This window comes from Podarcis cretensis (assembly GCF_951804945.1).
Source record: "Podarcis cretensis genome assembly, chromosome: 10".
NCBI classification, from domain to species: Eukaryota; Metazoa; Chordata; class Lepidosauria; order Squamata; family Lacertidae; genus Podarcis; species Podarcis cretensis.
In genome coordinates, this window is record NC_137179.1 from 73,338,660 (window position 1) to 73,361,646 (window position 22,987).

Below are 22,987 nucleotides of genomic sequence, written 5' to 3' on the forward strand. Positions count from 1 at the left end.
TTCTCGCCACGTTTGCAACAAACGAAGCTTGTTTATTTCTTTCGAAGAGGAAATTGGTAATGTACATTTAGCCAATTCACAAGTCTTGCAGTCACTTGGCAGAGGTACTGTTAAACTTGACTCTTTAAATATTACAATAGCGAACTGCATTTACTGCCCATCAGTGGACAATTTATTATCAGTAAGGTGTTTTGCTCGTCAAGGCATAAGTGTGCGTTTCTTAAATTCAATGTGTGAGTTTTTTGAGGGGAACAAACGTCTATTGTATGCCCGGGACTCTGATGGTTTATATAGACTGTATTTTCGCACCTACTCCCAATTGCCTATAAATTGCAGAGCAGCACAGTCAAGCCAGGGGTTGAGGAATGTAAGGCCTCACTCCGGGTGTGTCCACGAGGCGCACAGAATTCTGGGACACCTGAATTTTGCTGATGTAATTAAGACAAAGAATATTGTTAATGGCCTCAACTTAAAACCATGTAAATTCTTTATGCAATGTTTATCCTGTTGCAAGAATAAGATTAAGGTTGCACGCAAGGGTAGATGCTCAGATAGGAAAGTAACTGAGCCATTTGAGCGTGTACATTGTGACTTAGTTGGGCCACTCCCACCATCATTAGGAGGTTCAAAGTACTGGCTCACTCTCATAGACCAGTATAGTAGATATTGTTGGACTTATGCAATAGCTGACAAGTCCCAAGCATTTGAGAAGTACAAAGTTTTTTGCAACTGGGTAAAAACGCACTTTAACAAACCAATTAAGAACCTGTTTTCTGACCAGGGCGGGGAATTTGTTTCTGAGGATTTTGAGAAATTCCTGGAAGCGCAGGGGACTACTCATGAGTTATCTTGCCCCCCGAAGTCCCTGGCAAAATGCGCTTGTTGAAGTTGTGCTTGTTGAAGTTGTGTACCTGGGGATTAACATGACATCTAAGAATGTAAACCTATTTAAGGATAACTATGATAAGTGCTGGACAGAGATAAAGAAAGACTTAGAAATATGGTCGAACCTGAAGCTTTCCTTGTTAGGTCGAATTGCAGTAATTAAAATGAATGTATTGCCTAGAATGTTATTTTTGTTTCAGACATTACAAATTGTTGATAAAATGGACTGTTTCAAGAAGTGGCAGAAGGATATATCTAAATTTGTCTGGCAGGGCAAAAAGCCCAGAATTAAGTTTAAGATACTTACTGATTCTAAAGAAAGAGGGGGGTTTGCCCTGCCGGACTTAAGACTGTACTATGAATCGGCAGCTTTCTGCTGGTTAAAAGATTGGCTACTTCTTGAAAATGCAGACATTCTAGACTTGGAAGGATTTGACAATAACTTCGGTTGGCATGCATATATTTGGTATGACAAGGTTAAAGTGTATAAGGGTTTTAAAAATCACATTGTTAGGAAAGCACTATATAACGTTTGGATTAGGTATAAAGACTTATTGGAAAATAAAACTCCCAGGTGGCTTTCACCAATGGAGGCCAAGGAGGTAAAGAAACTCAATATGAGAACTAATTGGCCGAAATATTCTGAAATTTTAGAACAAGAAGGTGGTGAACTTAAACTACAAAGTTACGAGAAAATAAAGTCCAAGGTACGGGATTGGCTCCATTATTTTCAAATAATGGAGGCCTACAAACAAGACAGGAAAATTGGTTTCCAGGTGGAGAAATCGAAATTAGAAACAGAACTGTTAGAACCCAATACTAAGAATTTATCAAGAATGTATAACTTGCTGTTGAAGTGGAATACAATAGATGAGACAGTGAAGCCAGCTATGGTTAAATGGGCACAGGACATAGGTCATGACATTATGTTTGCTGACTGGGAGCAGTTATGGACCACAGGTATTAAATTCACGGCATGTAATGCCCTACGAGAAAACATTATGAAAATGATTTACAGGTGGTACATGACCCCAGTCAAGCTTGCGAAGATTTATCAATTGCCCAATAACAAATGTTGGAAATGTAAAGAGACTGAAGGTACCTTCTTCCACCTTTGGTGGACCTGCCCAAAGATTAAGGCCTTCTGGGAAATGATTTATAATGAGATTAAGAAAGTGCTTAAGTGCACATTTCACAAGAAACCAGAGGCATTTCTCTTGGGTATGGTCGGCCAGCTGGTGTCGAAGAAGGACAAGAATTTCTTTTTGTACGCTACTACGGCAGCAAGGATTCTCCTAGCAAAGTATTGGAAGACACAAGAGCTACCCACGCTGGAGGAATGGCAGGCGAAAGTGATCGACTTTATGGGACTGGCAGAAATGACCGGCACAATCCGCGACCAAGAGAAAGAGACTGTGGAAGAAGACTGGAAGAAGTTTAAGATATATCTTAAGAGTTACTATAAAATTGAGGAGTGCTAAAATGCTGAGGGAGAGGAAGACATAGAATTGCAGCGGTAAATTGTGTTTAATTTAGGGTGAAATTGAGAAGGAGAATGAATTTATATTTAATGGGCTAAGGGTTGCTGAACAATTGTTTAAAATAAAGGATGCAAAAAGGGGAAGGTATGGGGAAGTCCAGGAAAAGAGGTTTATGGAAATAAGGTAAAGAAAATATGATTTTTTGTGTTTGTTTTTATGTTGTTTTTGTGTTTGTTAAAAATTTGGAAATTAATAAAAAAAAATTATTAAAAAAAAAAAGTTGTGCAGCGTGACCTGAAGGCAGGGGTTAAAACTTATCTGCACGATGCTAATCTGCCCAAAGACTTTTGGGCTGAAGCGCTCAATGCCTTTTGTTATGTTAGAAATCGCAGTTATCATTCTGGTTTAGATGTCACCCCCTATGAGAAGTTGTTTAAAAAACGCCCTAATCTGAAATACCTATGTATTTGGGGTTCAGATGTAATTATGCATTATCCCGCTAAGCAAAAATTGGGTGAGCGTAGTGTTCAGGGAAAATTAATGGGCTACCAGCAGGGGGCGTACAGAATTTACATACCAGCAACTGGCAAATTTTACCAGAAGCATGATACAAACTGTAAACTGGAATGGAGTTGCTGTCTTCCAAGATACTAACGGTATAGATAATACTGAGGAAGAGGAGGAAGAGGCAGCAGCAGGAGGAAATGGTGCTTCTGAATTAATGGAAAAAGACAAAAAGCCTGTTGAATATGATAATTTGTTTGATGATTTAAAGTCACAGGCACCCAAGGGGAGGTTAGATTCTCTTGATTTTTCTGACCATGAGCTTAGCCTACAGGCACCTCTTCAGTCTGACAATGATGATTTACAACCTGAAACTAGTAGTTCACTAAATCCCATTAAGTCTGAGGAGTCTGACTCTCCTTCCGGACTGAGATGTTCAGATAGAAAGAGGCAGAAGCCTCAACGTTTTGCAGATGAACATTTTAATACTGTGTATGCCAATAAGGCGGTTTTTGAGCCAAAAAGCTACAATGATGTTCAGAATTTACCTAAGCACCAAGCTGTAAATTGGTATAAAGCTATGAACTCCGAGATAGCTTCTTTAAAAGAGCATAACACTTGGTCTCTTGTACCACAAACCCCAGATATGAGACTTATTGATTCAAAATGGGTTTATAGAGTTAAAATGAATGACAAAAATGAAGTTGTAAGGTACAAAGCAAGATTAGTTGCTGAGGGTTTTCAACAAATTCCAGGCGAAGATTATGATTTGTGTTATTCACCAAGTGTAAAATATGAAACAGTTAAGCTTTTGTTAAAAGATGCATCACAACGTGGACATTCTGTTTATCACCTAGATATAAAAACTGCATATTTGTTTGCAGATTTAAAAGAACAAATTTTTATGCGTGTCCCTGAAGGCATAGACGCTGCTGAAGGTTTGGTATGCAAATTAAATAAATCCCTTTATAGTCTGCACCAAAGTAGAAGGAATTGGCACCAAACTTTAGCAAAAGAATTGCTGGACATTGGTTTTTCACAAGGAAAGGCAGACAATTGTGTGTTTATAAAGGAAAGGGCAAACTCTGTAACAAAAATATGTGTGTATGTAGATGACGTGTTAATTTCTACAAAAACTAAACAGGAATATGAAGAGGTAGTTTCACAGTTACAGAAGAAATTTGATGTGGTGGAATTAAAGGTAAAGGTAAAGGTACCCCTGCCCGTACGGGCCAGTCTTGGCAGACTCTGGGGTTGTGCGCCCATCTCACTTAAGAGGCCAGGGGCCAGCGCTGTCCGGAGACACTTCCGGGTCACGTGGCCAGCGTGACATCGCTGCTCTGGCCAGAGCCAGAGCCAGAGCCGCACACGGAAACGCCGTTTACCTTCCCGCTGGTAAGCGGTCCCTATTTATCTACTTGCACCCGGAGGTGCTTTCGAACTGCTAGGTTGGCAGGCGCTGGGACCGAGCAGCGGGAGCGCACCCCGTCGCAGGGATTCGAACCGCCGACCTTTCGATCAGCAAGCCCTAGGCGCTGAGGCTTTAACCCACAGCGCCACCTGCGTCCCTTGTGGTGGAATTAGGCATAGCTAAAAATTACTTATCCATGCAAATTGAGAAAGGCAAAAATGGATCTTTTCTGGTTCATCAAACTGCAAAAATTGATGACCTTGTTGAAATGCTACGTTTGCAGTTTGTAAAGAAACTAATTGCTGACGAAATGATTGTATTTGAATATGTCCCAGTGATAATCAAATTGCGGACATTTTTACAAAAGCACTTCCAAAGGTTACACATGAAAAACATGTACAAAGTATGCTTTATGTTTTTGTTCCACAATGATGAACCGCAGGGGAAATGTTGAATGGTTTCTTTAAATGTAAAGGTTCATCATTGTTCCACTCGATGTGTATGTCTTTAAGGGGCCAGAGCAAGGGCCAGAGCAAGATAACGAGACCCAGCTTTACAGCTGTGAAACATAGCAGATGCTGCTGAGTTGTACTGATTAAGGTGTGTCAGCATTTGGTTGTAGTATATAAGGAGCAGCACCTAGCTCTCCCATTACCCTGGGGGTTGGGTTGGTGGTTGGGTCTGGTTCGTTGTTAATGTATTTAGTGTATAAGGAGTTTTTTTTTTTTTTTGTAATTAAAACCTTGCTTAAGTTATTTTTGAGTCCCTTTCTTTCTAATGCATGGTCACCCCAGCAAGCTCTCTGCAGCGCTACCATACTGCAAAAAGCCAACATCCTTGTCAGTGACTCACACTGTCCGCAAGCAAATTATTTTCAAGGCAACAGTGTAACACAGCCTGGAATTGCTGAAACAGATCCCTTTTCAGGATTCTCCCCCGCCAAAGGTGGTTTCCCATTTTACTCCTGCCTGGTTAAGAATAGATGAAGCTGCCATATAATGAGCTAGACAATTGTCCCATCTGCCTCAGCAGCTCAGTATTGTCTCCAATGACTGGCAGCTACTCTTAAGATTTCAGGCAGGAAACATTCAACCTGTGACCTCCGCAGGTAAGGCTGATGCTCCGCCATGGCCTATGGAGGGTCAGCTTGAGATCTAAGGAAGCGTTACACATCCTCTGATGGACCCGCTTCCTCTGGCGGTGAGATTACCTGGTTGCAGTGGCATCGTTTCAAGCTTCACTAAAGGGTGTTCAGCCACCCTTTTTATTTCCCACAACTCCCCAAATCAGTGCTACATCAGAGACCCTGAGGGAAATGAAGAGAGAAGAAAGAGCCAGCTGAATGGCAATGTTTGGAGTTCATATCTGTAGATTTCAAGGGAGAGCTGGGCAAGCATCAACAGTGAGCCCTGGCAGCTGTCCAAGGATGCCAGTGTCATCACTTTGGCTTTGCTCCAGTCCTGCTAAAAGGGACATCCCTGGCCCCGATCCCAGTGAATGTTTCCCACATTCCTGTGTACAGCATCTACCATGACAATGAACATGACACTGGCAGAATCCGAGACCAGGGAGAAGAGTCGGTAGAAGAAGATTGGAAGAAATTTAAAGTCTATCTACAGAAACATTGTAAAATTAAGGAATGTTAGAAGGATGCTGGAATGAAGCTATGTGGTTTTAGCAGTAATGTTATAAAGGATTAAATAAAAATGGATTAACAGGTCAGAATGTAAAGTTACAATATATTAAGATAAATTAGTAAGATAAAAACAAAGAAGGAAAGGATTTGCTGAAACAACTAATGAACTAGAATACAAAAAAGGGAGGTGTGAGGAGGTCAAGGGAACAAGCAAATGATAGATAAGATATGGAAAGATGGATTTGTTCTTAATTGTTTTTTATTGTTTTTCATGAACATGACGGAAACATTTCCTCTCAAGGGGACCTTCGCCCAGAAGCGTTACATTGCAGCTTCAGATGAAAACAAAAGCTTACCACTTATCCCTAAAAGCAATTAACATTGCATTATGCCTCCCTGAATGCTTAGATACAGGAATAATGTGTTTCCTGTCCAAAATACATGAGGCCCACCCCTCTGAGGAATTTGAAAGAAATAAGAAAAAATAGAATGGCATATTTGTGGCTAGGACTGTAGCAATACTCTTTGCTCACTTACTGGGGCTGGGCCCCTGATTAGGCCCCAGCTAAATTTGGCATATTTGATGGGATTTTGATGAACTAGGTACAGACAGTCATGAATGAGCCCAGAGGTGGGATGAGCCCAGAGCTCATCGCTTTCAGGCAGGAGGAAGAGGGAGGCAAAGCAAAAAAGTATTAATAAAGAAAAACACTGAAAAATGGTTATATATAATCATATGATATGATAAGGGCTTATCTAAAGAGCTAAATGATTTTAGTTGGTTCAGGATGATGACACTGAGTTACAACTGCTATGGGAAGATTGGTGTGACCCTTTGATTGGTGAATAGAATTTACATGTGTAATCTGGAGGTGAATAAGGATCATTGCTTGGATATGGTTCTTGGCAGCAGCTTTTTGATTTATTTTAGGAAGCTGATCCTACATACATTTGTATTCAATAAAGGCCTATTCTTTCACTTGGAGCCCACATCCTTTTCTTTGGGGTTTCTGTGAAGGATACATCCAGTCTAGGAACCCCTTTTAAATTTATCCATCATGGACACTGCAGAAAATTGTCTTATGTGATGAGCACTGATCCAACAATAAACAGTAAATGCCCACCACAAAGCACCCATAGAGTCTTAAGACTAACAAATATACCAAAGCATAAGTTTTTGTAGGATAGTGCCAACATTGAGAGATGGGTTTTCTGCAGCTGGAGTGTTATGTACTGAATCATAGAATCATAGAATCCTAGAGCTGGAAGAGACCACAAGGGCCATTGAGTCCAACCCCCTGCCAAGCAGGAAACACCATCAGAGCACTCCTGCATATGGTTGTCAAGCCTCTGCTTAAAGACCTCCAAAGAAGGAGACTCCACCACACTCCTTGGCAGCAAATTCCACTGTCAAACAGCTCTTACTGTCAGGAAGTTCTTCCGAATGTTTAGGTGGAATCTTCTTTCTTGTAGTTTGGAACCACTGCTCCGTGTCCGCTTCTCTGGAGCAGCAGAAAACAACCTTTCCCCCTCCTCTATGTGACATCCTTTTATATATTTGAACATGGCTATCATATCACCCCTTAACCTCCTCTTCTCCAGGCTAAACATGCCCAGCTCCCTTAGCCGTTCCTCATAAGGCATCGTTTCCAGGCCTTTGACCATTTTGGTTGCCCTCCTCTGGACACGTTCCAGTTTGTCCGTGTCCTTCTTGAACTGTGGTGCCCAGAACTGGACACAGTACTCCAGGTGAGGTCTGACCAGAGCAGAATACAGTGGCACTATTACTTCCCTTGATCTAGATGCAATACTCCTATTGATGCAGCCCAGAATTGCATTGGCTTTTTTAGCTGCCGCGTCACACTGTTGGCTCATGTCAAGTTTGTGGTCAACCAAGACTCCGAGATCCTTTTCACATGTACTGCTCTCAAGCCAGGTGTCACCCATCTTGTATTTGTGCCTCTCATTTTTTTTGCCCAAGTGCAATACTTTACATTTCTCCCTGTTAAAATTCATCTTGTTTGTTTTGGCCCAGTTCTCTAATCTGTCAAGGTTGTTTTGAAGTGTGAGCCTGTCCTCTGGGGTGTTAGCCACCCCTCCCAGTTTGGTGTCATCTGCAAATTTGATCAGCATGCCCTTGAGTCCATCATCTAAGTCGTTGATAAAGGTGTTGAATAAGACCGGGCCCAAGACAGAACCCTGTGGCACCCCACTAGTCACTCTTCTCCAGGATGAAGAGGAACCATTGATGAGCACCCTTTGGGTTCGGTCAGTCAGCCAGTTACAAATCCACTGAGTGGTAGCATAGTCAAGACTGCATTTTACCAGCTTCTTTACAAGAATATCATGGGGCACCTTGTCAAATGCCTTGCTGAAATCAAGATAGGCTACATCCACTGCGTTCCCTTCATCTACCAGGCCTGTAATTCTGTCAAAAAACGAGATCAGGTTAGTCTGACATGACTTATTTTTCAGAAATCCATGCTGACTATTGGTGATCACAGCATTCCTTTCTAGGTGCTCACAGACTGTTTGCTTAATGATCTGCTCCAGAATCTTCCCTGGTATTGATGTCAGACTGACTGGGCGGTAATTATTTGGGTCCTCTCTTTTCCCCTTTTTGAAAATAGGGACAACATTTGCCCTCCTCCAGTCTGCCGGGACTTCGCCTGTTCTCCAGGAATTCTCAAAGATGACTGCCAGTGGTTCTGAGATCACATCTGCCAGTTCTTTTAATACTCTTGGATGCAGTTCATCTGGCCCTGGAGACTTGAATACATCTAAACTAGCCAAACCTGTACTGAGTTGAATAGGATCCAAAAGGCAGCAGTCTGATTGGTCCTAGAACAATAGGACTCAGAATGCAGCAGTGTGATTGGTTCACAGGAGCCACCCACTCCAGCTCCAGGTGAAAGGGAATCCGCAACCTGATTGGCCTACAGGAGAATCCCGGAATTAGCCAATCACGTGGGGCCCATTGTGTAAATAATGCATATAAGACAGACATTCTGGGGGAACTTCCATTCCTCCTCACCACAATGAGATGAATAAAGAGCAGGAAATCCACTCTTAACTCCAAGTATATTTTATGGAGATCCATCATTTGATCAATACACAGACACATATTATCTACAAAGTGAGGTCAGATCCTCATTCAGGATATAGGTGCGTCAAGCAGAAAACAAGTTCCAGTTCAAAGAATAGAAGATCATATCAGAGTGGGTGTGACCCATTCTCAACAGGTAATGCATTAGCAAAATAAGCTGAGTAGGGTTCATCAACACAGTATATGTGGCAACAATTATATCCTTATAATGCCTATAGAACACCACATTGAACCCATCCAGTCCTGGTGCCGATTGCACATTCACAGAGTCGATTGCTCAGCTAACTTCCTCCTCTGATATATCCTTATCCAATTCCCTTCTATTTTCTTCATTTAATTCTGGGAGTTCCAATCCTTCACAAAATTGATCCACCTCTTTGTCTTTAATTCCTTTATTTGCATACAATCTATTACAGAAACCTAAAAAGGTCTCCAATATTTTCTTAGGGTCTTTTTCCAATTCCCCTTTATTATCTCTAACAGCTCTAATATTTTTTCTTACCTGATAATTCTTAATTTTATTTGCCAATATTTTCCCTCCTTTCCCTTCAAATTCATAATATTTTTGTTTAAGTGGTACAAAGCAAGGATGCCCACGTTCTCCCATGCTCTTTATTTTAGCACTGGAACCATTTGTAAATAAACTAAAAAAGAATAATGAGATTAAAGGATTTCAAATCCCAGGGAAAGGGAGAACAGAAGGGGAGTTATTGACAATGTATGCGGATGACATGATGGTGACAGTTAGGGACCTGGGGACCCCAATGGTGCCATTAAAAAGAATTTTGCAAGGATTTTCAAAAGTATCAGGGTTAAAAGTTAATTTTAATAAATCATCAATTATATGTTTAAATGTGAAACCTAAAATTCAACTAGAAGCCTCTAAATTATTGGGTATTCCTATAGCAAATAAGATGGTGAAATATTTAGGGGTAAGGATAACTAAAAATGTGAAGAAAATATTTGAATATAATTATAAAAAAACTTGGAGCAGTATTCAGTCAAAATTGAAAATATGGGAGAAAAGGAAGGAATCAATTAGTACAAGAATTGCATTAGTTAAAATGTTTTTATTACTCAGATTAATGTATCTTTTTAATGTATTATCCTGGCACATAGTGGAACAAATATTGAAAGAGTGGCAAGGGAAAACTGATAGGTTTGTTTTTGCATCCAAGAAACGAAGGACGGCAGGAAGATATAGGTATCATAGGATCCAAGATGGAGGATGGGGGATTCCCAACTTGGTTTTATATTACAAAGCCTACCAACTGAAACATCTTATGATTTGGTTGGAGGAAGAACAGGGGAAAGATTTGGAGTGTATTGAGAGGGAGAATTTGGAAGTAGTAGGAGGGAAAATAAGAATATTTGATAGGAGGAAAAGGAAAAGGGAAGTATATAAAATATCAACATTTACGGGGTCCATCTGGGTATGGGAGAAGTGGAGAAGGGAGCTTTTTCCTGACCTCTCTCCCCTTACCAAAATGTGGTATTATGATTAAATGGCCCCGTTATGGGAGCTCATCCCAAAGGAGGTAGGGGATAAATTAAAGGAGATATTGAGGAGATGGAGAATAGAGATGGAGAATAGAATAGGGGAATAGAAGGTACAATGGAACAGGAAAGTGGTATTTGGAATAAAATGAATTGGTTACAGAAAAGACAAATTTCCTCTCTGCTAAAGGAAGAAGAAGTTAAAAAATGTAGTAAAAGAATTATTACACCCTTCGAAGAATTAGTGAAAGGATATAGGACAGATAGGGCCAAAATAGTTTAAAAATTGTACAGTATAAGGTGTTATTAAACAAGGGGAAATCACCAAAGGAAAGTTTGAAAGAATATTGGAGGTTAGCTACTCAGGAACTGATTTTAGATGAAGATTGGGAAAGAATCTTTCGACAACCACCCTTTGTAGCGACCTCTAGGATAATCCAGGAACAGGGGTTGAAGCTGGTACAAAACTTCCGGGTCACTTCCGGGTCACGTGGCCAGCGTGACATCGCTGCTCTGGCGAGCCAGAGCCGCACACGGAAACGCCGTTTACCTTCCCGCTGGTAAGCGGTCCCTATTTATCTACTTGCACCCGGAGGTGCTTTCGAACTGCTAGGTTGGCAGGCGCTGGGACCGAGCAGCGGGAGCGCACCCCGCCGCAGGGATTCGAACCGCCGACCTTTCGATCGGCAAGTCCTAGGCGCTGAGGCTTTAACCCACAGCGCCACCTGCGTCCCACAATGAAGTAGAGGGATCCTTTTTCCACATGTGGTGGTCCTGTAACGTAATCAGGGAATTTTGGGAAGTAATTTACAATGAATTAAGCAAAGATATTAAAAAAAACCTTCCCACAAAAGCCTGATACATTCCTTTTTGGAATGGTAACAACAGAAGTCCCTAAAAAACCAAAATTATTACTATATACCACGACTGCGGCTATAATCTTATTGGCACAAAGGTGGAGAATGATTACAGTACCCATTAAGGAAGAGTGGCAGTTTATAATGCTTGAATATGCTGAATTGGCAGGTATAGCAAATAGGATAAGAGAAAAAGATGATAAAGAATATAAGGAGAATTGGAAAATGTTTATTGACTATTTTAAGAACCAGTATAAAAATGTAAATAACGTAACAGGCCTTGAGTAAATCCAGCAGAATGGGAGTTAGTAGAATTTAACAGAGGAAGAAATTTGAAGATGACCAATTTGGAATATGCAATTTAGTAGAAAAGTAAAGAAACCAGGAAAAGGATGGAAGGGGAGTCACTAGGTATTTAGTTGTATGTTGTGACTGAAATGAAAGTTGAACATTTGGTGGATGGAGAGAAGGGGATGTGGGAGGTGTGTGTTTTGTTCTGTATTAAAAATGCAATAGAGAGAGAGAGAGAGAGAGAGAGAGAGATATGTTGTTGTACTCCAACTCACATGTCTAGTGGTCAGACATGTGGTCCATCAGTTTTCTATCACTGTTATAAATAAATCCAACTCAGCCTGGAGCTTTGAAGCTCTGCCCCCCTCTAATGTTTCCAGTACTACATGGGCCACGAACCTTCTAAACTTGGATTGCTGGCATGCTTTGTATCAGATCCTGGTTATATGAGCAATATTACTCTAGACTGGGGTAGCCAATGTGGTCTTCTCCAAATGTTGTGAATCCCAGCTCCCACCAGCCCCAGTCAGCATGGTCAGTGTTGATTGAGACTGATGGTAGTTTCAGTCCAACATCTGGAGGGTACTGCTTTGGATACATGCTTTGATCTAAGGCCACAGTATCTTACAGACCTCCCCCTTTGCCTAAGTTCTTCATTCTGGACTTGGTTCCATGCATATGCTAAGCCCATCAAGATGGAATGGGAGCCTATCCACTCAGTGTGTAGTGTCGATTGTCAGTGCCCAGGACAAGACATAAAAGGGGCGGGTGCTGCAGCTCACCTATAGGAAGCCCCACTGGTCTGGCCCAGAAGCCAGTGCACTGCCAGCCAAAGCTCACACAGTGGCCTCTTTGTCTGTGCTGGGTGCTCCAGTGGCACCCACTGTGCCTGCCTTCTCCCACATGGGGGCCTTGCCTGGGGGCTCTGTGGCAGCCCCAGTAAGAGGGAGCAACTGGGGCATGCAACATTGGGGCAGAGCCAGTGGGAGCTTCTCCTCCTCCACATGTTTAGCATGTGTCTGGAGGCAAAGTACCTGAATGGGGATAAGGCTGGTAGCACTTCACATAAAAATCAGACAGAATTTATTGTCAAGATGGAGAAATAGTTGGGCTGCCTTCAGATTTGAGGGGAGCAGTGCATCCATTACTACAAAGTGAACAGAAAGGTTGATCAGCCGTTTGAGCCCCACCCCCAGGCCAAGTTAGAAACCACTGGTTCTGGTGTGATAACATGGCTGTGTTACCAACTCAGCGCAAAAGGGTTTACTCTTCATAAAGGTGTGTGTCAAAAAAAGTTCCCATGAATTAACCATAAAGCATTGTATTTATTAGATCAGAATTTTCCGAGTGCTGAATGGGCATGGTTAACTTGAGCTTCTTCTGTTTTGTTTGCTTACTACAGCCAACATGTTGATAGTGTTTTTGCAGAGTCCCTGCACTTTGACTTACATTAGGTGGTGAAAATAACATTTGTTCTATAAAGGCATGCAGGCTATTAACCTGAGGCAATTTCCTAACATTGTCATTACTTCCTATTTACATGCGAACCTCCCCAAAGAAGAGGGCTTATTGACAAAGGTGGGTGGTGGCTTTGGCTGTCCAAATGATGGTGGGTGATGGCTTTTTATGGAATATATTAAAGGTAAAGGTAAAGGTACCCCTGCCCGTACGGGCCAGTCTTGACAGACTCTGGGGTTGTGCGCCCATCTCACTTAAGAGGCCAGGGGCCAGCGCTGTCCGGAGACACTTCCGGGTCACGTGGCCAGCGTGACATCGCTGCTCTGGCGAGCCAGAGCCGCACACGGAAACGCCGTTTACCTTCCCGCTGGTAAGCGGTCCCTATTTATCTACTTGCACCCGGAGGTGCTTTCGAACTGCTAGGTTGGCAGGCGCTGGGACCGAGCAGCGGGAGCGCACCCCGCCGCAGGGATTCGAACCGCCGACCTTTCGATCGGCAAGTCCTAGGCGCTGAGGCTTTAACCCACAGTGCCACCTGCGTCCCTTAGAATGGAATATATTACTTCATGCTTTATCAGTTTTGGGTCATTCTCACAGGAAGTAGCTTGCCACGGAAAAGTATTCAGTCCACCTTCTTCTAGACATGCTATTTTATTTTTATTTTTTTGTATTCAGTTTTTCTGTATGCTATTTTTCTGTATGCCCTGTATGGAACACAGAACCAGTTCGCTCAAGAGGCATAGCAGTTTGCCTTGGGTGGCAGGATCCCATGGGGCAGTGCCCCCACAGGGATACCCCACCCTGGCTGCTGCCAGAGTTTTATGGAATTGGTGGCAGTGGCAGCAGCTGCAGCTTCCAGCAAAATTTAACTGCTGCCACATGACCACAATATGTGAGGCTACAAAGGGGGGGGGGCACATTCACATTTCACCTCAGGCAGGAGACGGTGTGGGCCATCCCTGGTGGAACAGTATTCAGATGTCTAAATCTTCATATACAACCTGAGCAGATTAGTCCAGAGGCACTTAAAAATACTGGTTTTTCACACCACACATTTACAGTTTCTCTCTATTGTTAGTGCTGGGAGAATTATTAATTCTGAAATGGGCTCAGAAAACCACCCCCCAAAGGGCTATTTTTCTTTTCCTGTACACAATAAAAGTTGGAGCCTGTTGGTTTTTCTGGGTGTGTGTGGGTTAGAGTGGCTTCCTGTGACCAGACTGCAGATGCAAAGCATTAGAGCAGAGGTAGATAAGATGGTCTCAACATTAAAAACTAAGATAATGGCCACTGGTCCCATCACCTCCTGACAAATAGAAGGGGAAGAAATGGAGGCAGTGAGAGATTTTACTTTCTTGGGTTCCATGATCACTGCAGATGGTGACAGTAGTCACGAAATTAAAAGACACCTGCTTCTTGGGAGAAAAGCAATGACAAACCTAGACAGCATCTTAAAAAGCAGAGACATCACCTTGCCGACAAAGGTCCATATAGTTAAAGCTATGGTTTTCCCAGTAGTGATGTATGGAAGTGAGAGCTGGACCATAAAGAAGGCTGATTGCCGAAGAATTGATGTTTTTGAATTATGAGTCCCATGGACTGCAAGACCTCTCCATTCTGAAAGAAATCAGCCCTGAGTGCTCACTGGAAGGACAGGTCCTGAAGCTGAGGCTCCAGTACTTTGGCCACCTCATGAGAAGAGAAGACTCCCTGGAAAAGACCCTGTTGTTGGGAAAGATGGAGGGCACAAGGAGAATGGGACGACAGAGAACGAGATGGCTGGACAGTGTTCTCGAAGCTACCAGCCTGAGTTTGACCAAACTGCCGGAGGCAGTGGAAGACAAGAGTGCCTGGCGTGCTCTGGTCCATGGGGTCACAAAGAGTTGGACATGACTAAATGACTAAACAACAACAACAAAGATAATATGGTGCCAGATGTCATGGACTTCAACTCTCATCAGCCTCAGCAAGCATGGCCAACGTTCAGGAATGATGGGAGATGTAGTCACAACATTGGATGGTCTCTGCATACATGGATTTCCAGGAGACATTGTGCTTGATGTCCTCATAAAACCTTTGCAAGCGTTAGTGTTAAATTAAATTATAAAATTATAAAATATATTCTCTGCTGCTCTAGGAAGAGATGCAAATGGGGACACTCACCCGCATCTGCAATAATCATATCGACTTACCTTTCACAATTATTGGAAGGCAGGGATTGCCAGTGTGGTGGCGCAAGTGCACCCACGGAGTCCTTCACTGGCATTTGCCTGGTCCCCTCCCCTGCTGAAATGTGGCTTTTTTAAAAAGTATGCTGGGGGGGGGGGGCTTCAAGGATAGTCAGTGGTGATGTGGTAACACTGGCCTCTGTCCCTCTTTCCCTCCCTCCTCTGATGCCCTCTTGCCTCCCCAAGGCTTGCACAGCTGTTTCTTGTAGCAGCCCTGGCTATAAGCTCTGCAGGTAAAGGAGAGGAACCTCTCTTTGGGGTGGGGTGGGGGCAGCTCAGAGACCAGGGACGGCAGCAGCAGTTGCCCAGAGGACTCCCGAGAAGATAGGAGAGGAGAGGAGGCTGAGGGAACACTCCACAAGGGAGGGTGTTCGAAAAAGGGTGAGAGGCTACTAGGCAGGCAAGGAGTGACATAGCTGGGCTCCTGAGCCCCACAGGGGTGACACAGAAAGAATGCAGTTGGTCAAGGGAACCATGGATGCAAAAAAGTTGAAAACATCTGGACTAGGCTTTGGAGTGTGCCTGGCTGCAGTCTCTGTGTTTCTGGTGCCCATAATAGTCTGTCCCGTTGCAAACATACCCACTGTTCCCAAAAGCTTGGTAGCCCTTGCTGTAAGGAATACAACTAGATCAGTCATAGGCAAACTCGGCCCTCCAGATGTTTTGGGACTACAACTCCCATCATCCCTAACAGGACCAGTGGTCAGGGATGATGGTAGTTGTAGTTCCAAAACATCTGGAGGGCCAAGTTTGCCTATGCCTGAACTAGATCATGCATGTAATGTGCTTTGAACTCTTGGAATTGTTATTGATCTTTCCTCTGCAGAGGTTTCTAGGAATTGCTCCACACTTCAGCAACCCAGCGAAGAGCTTAGCCTTTGTTAATATGTGTCTGTCCTCCCTTTCCTCAGGGCAGAATGGGAACCATATTTAAGCAGAATCTTCTCTGTGGCTCTAAGTCATAAGGAGACTCCTCCTAAAAACCTGCAGGTAGGCAGAAGGTTAATGAGACTTCCCAGAATGTTATAATGTTTTATGGGGAAGATGGGAGTTGTAGGTCAATGACATTATCTTTATTGTGTTGAGTTTCTGCACACCACTGTTGTAATGAAGTGGCATATAAACTGTTGAAATGAATAAATGAATAACATCTGGAGGACTCACAGTTTTCCCCACCTTGATTGTGGCCCTACAAGCTATGCTATACCAGCTCTGATACATCACAATCTGCACTTCTACTCAGAGGTAAGTCCTATAGTATCAAGCAGGATTTACTTTCAAGCAAGTGTAAGCTGCAAAGTCTTGCATTTCATAGTATACATTTTTTAAAGTGTGCACCTAAAGTGGTGATATGCAAAAGAGGAGACCTTTAGTAGCTGAGTGAAATGAAAAAGGGCAGAAAATGCAGCTTGTTCTGGTGTCCTCTTTTGCATCTCACCACCTTATGTGCACCTAGAAGAGGGATAGCCAATGGGGTGTTGTCCAGACGTTGTTAGGGATGTTGGTAGTTAAAATCTATCAGCATATGAAGGGCACCATGTTGGCTATTTCAGACCTAAAAATATAATATGTAACTGAAACACGCATGTTGGAAGCACATGCCAGGTTACTGTTTATTCATATACATAATATAGCACACGTATTATTTAAGTACGCTCAACACAGATCCAAAATCCACTATAATATGTTGTCAAGTGTACACAGAGATCCGAAATCAGCTGTAGAGTGCTGTCAAGTGTGGGTGGGTGTGTACACACACACACACACACACACACACAGAGAGAGAGAGAGAGAGAGAGAGAGAGAGAGAGAGAGAGAGAAAGAGTCCGTGCTATTTTTCTAGAAAAAAGGGTGCTGGAACTCACCATGAATACCTGTATACCTGAAGGAGCGTCTCCACCCCCATTGTTCAACCTTTCTCCCTCCACAGTACTCCAGGTGAGGTCTGACCAGAGCAGAATACAGTGGCACTATTACTTCACTTGATCTAGATGCTATACTCTGTACTGTGTTCAGTTCTGGGCACCACAGTTCAAGAAGGACACTGACAAACTGGAACGTGTCCAGAGGAAGGCAACCAAAATGGTCAAAGGCCTGGAAACGATGCCTTATGAGGAACGGCTAAGGGAGCTGGGCATGTTTAGCCTGGAAAAGAGGAGGTTAAGGGGGGATATGATAGCCATGTTCAAATATATAAAAGGATGTCACATAGAAGAGGGAGAAAGGTTGTTTTCTGCTGCTCCAGAGAAGCGGACACGGAGCAATGGCTCCAAACTACAAGAAAGAAGATTCCACCTAAACATTAGGAAGAACTTCCTGACAGTAAGAGCTGTTTGACAGTGGAATTTGCTGCCAAGGAGTGTGGTGGAGTCTCCTTCTTTGGAGGTCTTTAAGCAGAGGCTTGACAGCCATATGTCAGGAGTGCTCTGATGGTGTTTCCTGCTTGGCAGGGGGTTGGACTCGATGGCCTTTGTAGTCTCTTCCAACTCTATGATTCTATGGTTCTACTCCTATTGATGCAGCCCAGAATTGCATTGGCTTTTTTAGCTGCCGCGTCACACTGTTGGCTCATGTCAAGTTTGTGGTCAACCAAGACTCCTAGATCCTTTTCACATGTACTGCTCTCAAGCCAGGTGTCACCCATCTTGTATTTGTGCCTCTCATTTTTTTTGCCCATGTGCAATACTTTACATTTCTCCCTGTTAAAATTCATCTTGTTTGTTTTGGCCCAGTTCTCTAATCTGTCAAGGTCGTTTTGAAGTGTGAGCCTGTCCTCTGGGGTGTTAGCCACCCTTCCCAGTTTGGTGTCATCTGGGTACCCTTGAGTCCATCATCCAAGTCGTTGATAAAGATGTTGAATAACACCGGGCCCAAGACAGAACCCTGTGGCACCCCACTAGTCACTCTTCTCCAGGATGAAGAGGAACCATTGATGAGCACCCTTTGGGTTCGGTCAGTCAGCCAGTTACAAATCCACTGAGTGGTAGCATAGTCAAGACTGCATTTTACCAGCTTCTTTAGAAGAATATCATGGGGCACCTTGTCAAATGCCTTGCTGAAATCAAGGTAGGCTACATCCACTGTGTTCCCTTCATCTACCAGGCTTGTAATTCTGTCAAAAAACGAGATCAGGTTCGTCTGACATGACTTATTTTTCAGAAATCCATGCTGACTATTGGTGATCACAGCATTCCTTTCTAGGTGCTCACAGACTGTTTGCTTAATGATCTGCTCCAGAATCTTCCCTGGTATTGATGTCAGACTGACTGGGCGGTAATTATTTGGGTCCTCTCTTTCCCCCCTTTTGAAAATGGGGACAACATTTGCCCTCCTCCAGTCTGCCGGGACTTCGCCTGTTCTCCAGGAATTCTCAAAGATGACTGCCAGTGGTTCTGAGATCACATCTGCCAGTTCTTTTAATACTCTTGGATGCAGTTCATCTGGCCCTGGAGACTTGAATACATCTAAACTAGCCAAGTATTCTTGTACTATCTCCTTAGTTATTCTGGGCTGTGTTTCCTCTGCTGAATCATTTGCTCCAAATTCTTCAGGTCGGGCATTGTTTTCTTTATCGGAGAAGACTGAGGCAAAGAAGGCATTGAGGAGTTCAGCCCTTTCTGTGTCCCCTGTTTGCATTTCACCAGCTTCTCCTCTGAGTGACCCCACTGTTTCTTTGTTCTTCCTTTTGCTGCGAACATACCCATAAAAGCCTTTTTTGTTGCTTTTAACCTCTGTAGCAAGCCTGAGTTCATTCTGTGCTTTAGCTTTTCTGACTTGGTGTCTACACGTGCTGGCTATTTGTTTGAATTCCTCTTTGGTGGTTTCCCCCCTTTTCCATTTTTTGTACACATCCTTTTTTAATCTTAACTCAGTTAAAAGTTCTTTAGATAGCCACCCTGGCTTCTTCAGGCACCTTCCATGTTTCCGTCTCATTGGTATTGCCTGAAGTTGTGCTTTTACTATCTCCCTCTTAACAAACTCCCAGCCATCATGAACTCCCTTTCCTTTTAGTATTACTGTCTATGGGATCTCACCCAGCACTTCCCTAAGTTTTATGAAGTCGGCTTTCTTAAAGTCAAGAAATTGAGTCCTAGTATGCTTGGCTGCTCCTTTCCGCTGTATAGTAAACTTCAGAAGAGCATGATCACTCGCGCCTAATGATCCTTCCACTTCTACCCCACTAAGCAGGTCATCAACATTGGTTAGGACCAGATCTAAAATGGCTGTTCCTCTTGTTGCTTCTCCCACTTTCTGGACAATGAAGTTGTCTGCAAGGCCAGTGAGGAATCTGTTTGACCTTATGCTCTTGGCTGAGTTTGACATCCAACAAATATCCGGATAATTGAAGTCCCCCATTACTACTATCTCTCTTCCTTTTGCATGCTTGGCCATCTGTTCCAGGAAGGCATCATCTATGTCCTCCGTTTGGCTTGGGGATCTATAGTAAACTCCCACAATGAGGTCACTGTTATTCTTCTCTCCCTTAATTTTGACCCAAATGCTCTCACTTTGGCTTTGAGGTTCTAAATCTTGGATCTCTTCAAAGGTATACACATCCCTGACATATAACGCCACTCCTCCTCCTTTCTTGTCTGGTCTGTTTCTCTGAAATAGATTGTATCCCTCCATTATTACATTCCAATCGTGGGACTTATCCCACCAGGTTTCAGTGATGCCTATTATGTCATATTTAGTTTGCTGTACCAAGAGCTCAAGCTCATCTTGTTTATTTCCCATGCTTTGCGCATTAGTGTACAGACATTGAAGTCCATTAATCATGCAATGCCCTTCTGCAGTTTGGCTCAACCAATAAATTAACTAGGGAAGAAGATGCATAAAAGCAATAATGTTAATACAGAGGCCATGCCTGTGGCAACTAATGATGAAGGAAAGTTGCTGAATACATCAGGTTTGTGACTCCAGTGTAATGCTTTAGAAAAAAAGCTGAGTTTGTGCCATTTTAGTTTCCAGAAAATTTGCTGCGTCAGTTTCTTGCAGCAAAACCAGCAACATATCTCATGACACTTTGAAAGCAAACCCATTCACTAGAGCATAAGATTTGTGGAGAACAGTTTGATGGAGAGTGGACTGTATCTGATACATCCATTGAAGAGGACACAGGAACTTATGCCATAACAAATACGTTTTTATAAAGATCCAGGCTTTTGGCCTATCATAATAATTTAATAATAATAATTTATTATTTATACCCTGCCCATCTGGCTGGGTTTCTCCAGCCACTCTGGGGGGCTTCCAACAGAATATTGTATTTTAATATTCTATTAAAAAATCTATTAAACATTAAAAGCTTCCCTAAAAACAGAACAGAGTCTATCCATAAAAATATTGTTCTATATGTGGTCCTGACTTTTGAAGAAATGTAGAAGCTTGAAAAATCAATGTCAAAACATGGTAGTGGGCAAAAGAGAAAAGATACCAAGAGACCAGGTTGCTTGGAGTGTCAAATGAGGGCTGCACTGTTGTCTACACCTGAAATGAATTATAAACAACTTAGTATCATGGCAAAAAGAATGAAGGATACTGTTATGGGGGGGGGGGAAGAGTTGAGACCCTTCTAACCCCTGGACCCAGCAAGTGTTAAAATATAAGATAGGCTGGCTTCCTGTGCTGAGGTGATTGCCTGGGTGACAGGCCACTAAGAGAACAAAAGCTCAGTGGAAGACAGCAAATGGGTGGGTCTCCCCCTCCCTGAACAGACAACGCCAGAGTTTGAAGTGGAGTTTTGCAGGAATGGGACCGAGAAACAAAGCAGCAAGTTGGAAAGCCAGAGAGGCACAGTGGCGTAGCGTGGGTTGTCAGCACCCGGGGCAAGGCAAGTAATTTGCGCCCCCTAACCCATGGATTTGCGCCCCCTAACCCGTGGATTTGCGCCCCCTAACCCTAACCCCCAGATGTTGCGCCCGGTGCGGCCGGCCCCCCCTGCACCCCCCACGCTACGCCACTGGAGAGGCAGAACAATGGTTTATTTCTGCTTGAATCCAAGGCTGTGGCTATGTGAAAACAAGACATTTTTGGGGTGTTGAGGCTGTGAAGCCCTCCATCATAGGCTCAGGTTGTATATATGTGTAAATAAACCATGTATCATAAAGGCACCACAGCCTCCACTGCCCCTCATTCCAAAATATTCATTTGAATGCAAAGCAGCGTAGAAATGTAATAAATCAAATCCATTCTATCAAATCAAAAGGAAACACGAGTCCTGGGAAAGCACTTGGAACCCCTGGAATATCACACCGCTTGGAGGGTGGCGTGGCGTGCGACAGTATTCCTTAACTGTGGGAGAAAATACACTGTGTAAACTAGGTACTAAACTCCTTCGGGAGGAAGGACAGGATATAAATCGCATAAACAAATACATTCATAAATAGACTTCCTGCACATGAAAAGAACACAGAACATAAAACTTGCTACTGCCAATGGGAGGAATTACAGCAATCATTGTCACAGGTAGGGATGGAGATTGGTTTGATCCAGTCCAAATTTAAAGGAAAACCTGCTTCTTTTGTACTAACTGAAGCATGGGAAACTTTCAAATTCACATTTGTCTGAATTTTGCAATACAGTTTTCCTGTTAAGTAATGTGTGTGAATGGTGTGAATAAAGTAAATTGTGTAAAGAAATGCTAACATTAGTAAAAATAGCCTGCAAAAATGCATTATATTTGGGGGAGGAAACTTTGCAAAAACATTTATGCAGTATTAGGGGAAATGGCATATAGAAATATATATTTTTGTAGAATAAGCAAAAATGTTGATGAATTTTCAAGATTTTTTTTTTTGCTAACTGATGTGAAAATGTGGAGAACGGAACTTAAGAGTGGAAAATAAGAAACTGAAAGAAACTGAAATGAATAAATTTGCCCATCCCTAGTCATAGTGAGGTTTGAAAACCAAATATTAACCGAGGCTACAAGTTGAAAAGAAATATTGGAAAGACTGTTGGATATTACCTTATATCTTGCTCCCAGGGCCTCCAGTGACAGTGCTGGCTCCAGAAGTACCCATAGCTGTCAACTTTTCCCTTTTCTTGCGAGGAATCCTATTCTGAATAAGGGAATTTCCCTTAAAAAAGGGAAGCTATGGAAGGACCCAGGATGCAAACCTGGTCCTTCAAAGGGAGTGCAGCTCCCCCAAGGTAGGCAGTTGACCACCATCTCGGACATGGGAGCTACCCACCTCCAGTGCCTCCGTCTTGCCAGGATTCAAGCTCAGCTTGTTTCTCCTCATCCATCTCACCACTGTGGCCAGGCCCTGATCCAAGGACTGCACAGCCTCTCCTGATTCAGATGTTATGGAGAGACAGAGCCGAGTGTCATCAGCAGATTGAGAGCACCTTGTCCCCAGCCTCCAAATGACCACTCCCAGCAGGACTCATGAGATTATCTGCGTGTAATTTGATCATGGTATGTGTGTGTGCAGGGGCGCCAACTTGAATAAAATATGGGGGGGGGCAGGCAAGCGCCACCCCACATAATCACATGACGTGATGCAGACACACCATTTGGATGGCAGTGCCCATCAACTTGCCCCCCTCAAATATTTTATGGGGGGTGGGGCTGAAGGGACCTTAGCGTCTAGGAGTTGGCTCCTATATGTGTACGAGAGAGAGAGTG

At 43.1% G+C, this 22,987-nt stretch overlaps 1 protein-coding gene across 4 annotated transcripts in view; it reads right to left on the reverse strand.

The window, feature by feature from the left end:
• Window positions 1-22,670, reverse strand: part of LOC307225663 (guanine nucleotide-binding protein G(t) subunit alpha-3) — a 61,308-nt gene extending 38,638 nt beyond the window's left edge. Inside the window, exons 1-2 of one of the 4 annotated variants that reach the window (XM_079993726.1) lie at window positions 22,551-22,661; window positions 22,325-22,413 (exon numbers count right to left, since the gene is read on the reverse strand). Coding sequence is in view for 2 of the 4 variants with exons in the window: in XM_079993723.1 (XP_079849849.1) it covers window positions 22,551-22,605 (55 nt within the window). In the remaining 2 variants the exon portion in view is untranslated. Of the gene's footprint in view, window positions 1-5,491; window positions 5,523-22,324 lie in introns of those variants that run through there. The other 3 variants (XM_079993725.1, XM_079993723.1, XM_079993724.1) reach the window with 3 other exon arrangements.
• Between the last annotated feature and the right edge of the window lie 317 nt (window positions 22,671-22,987).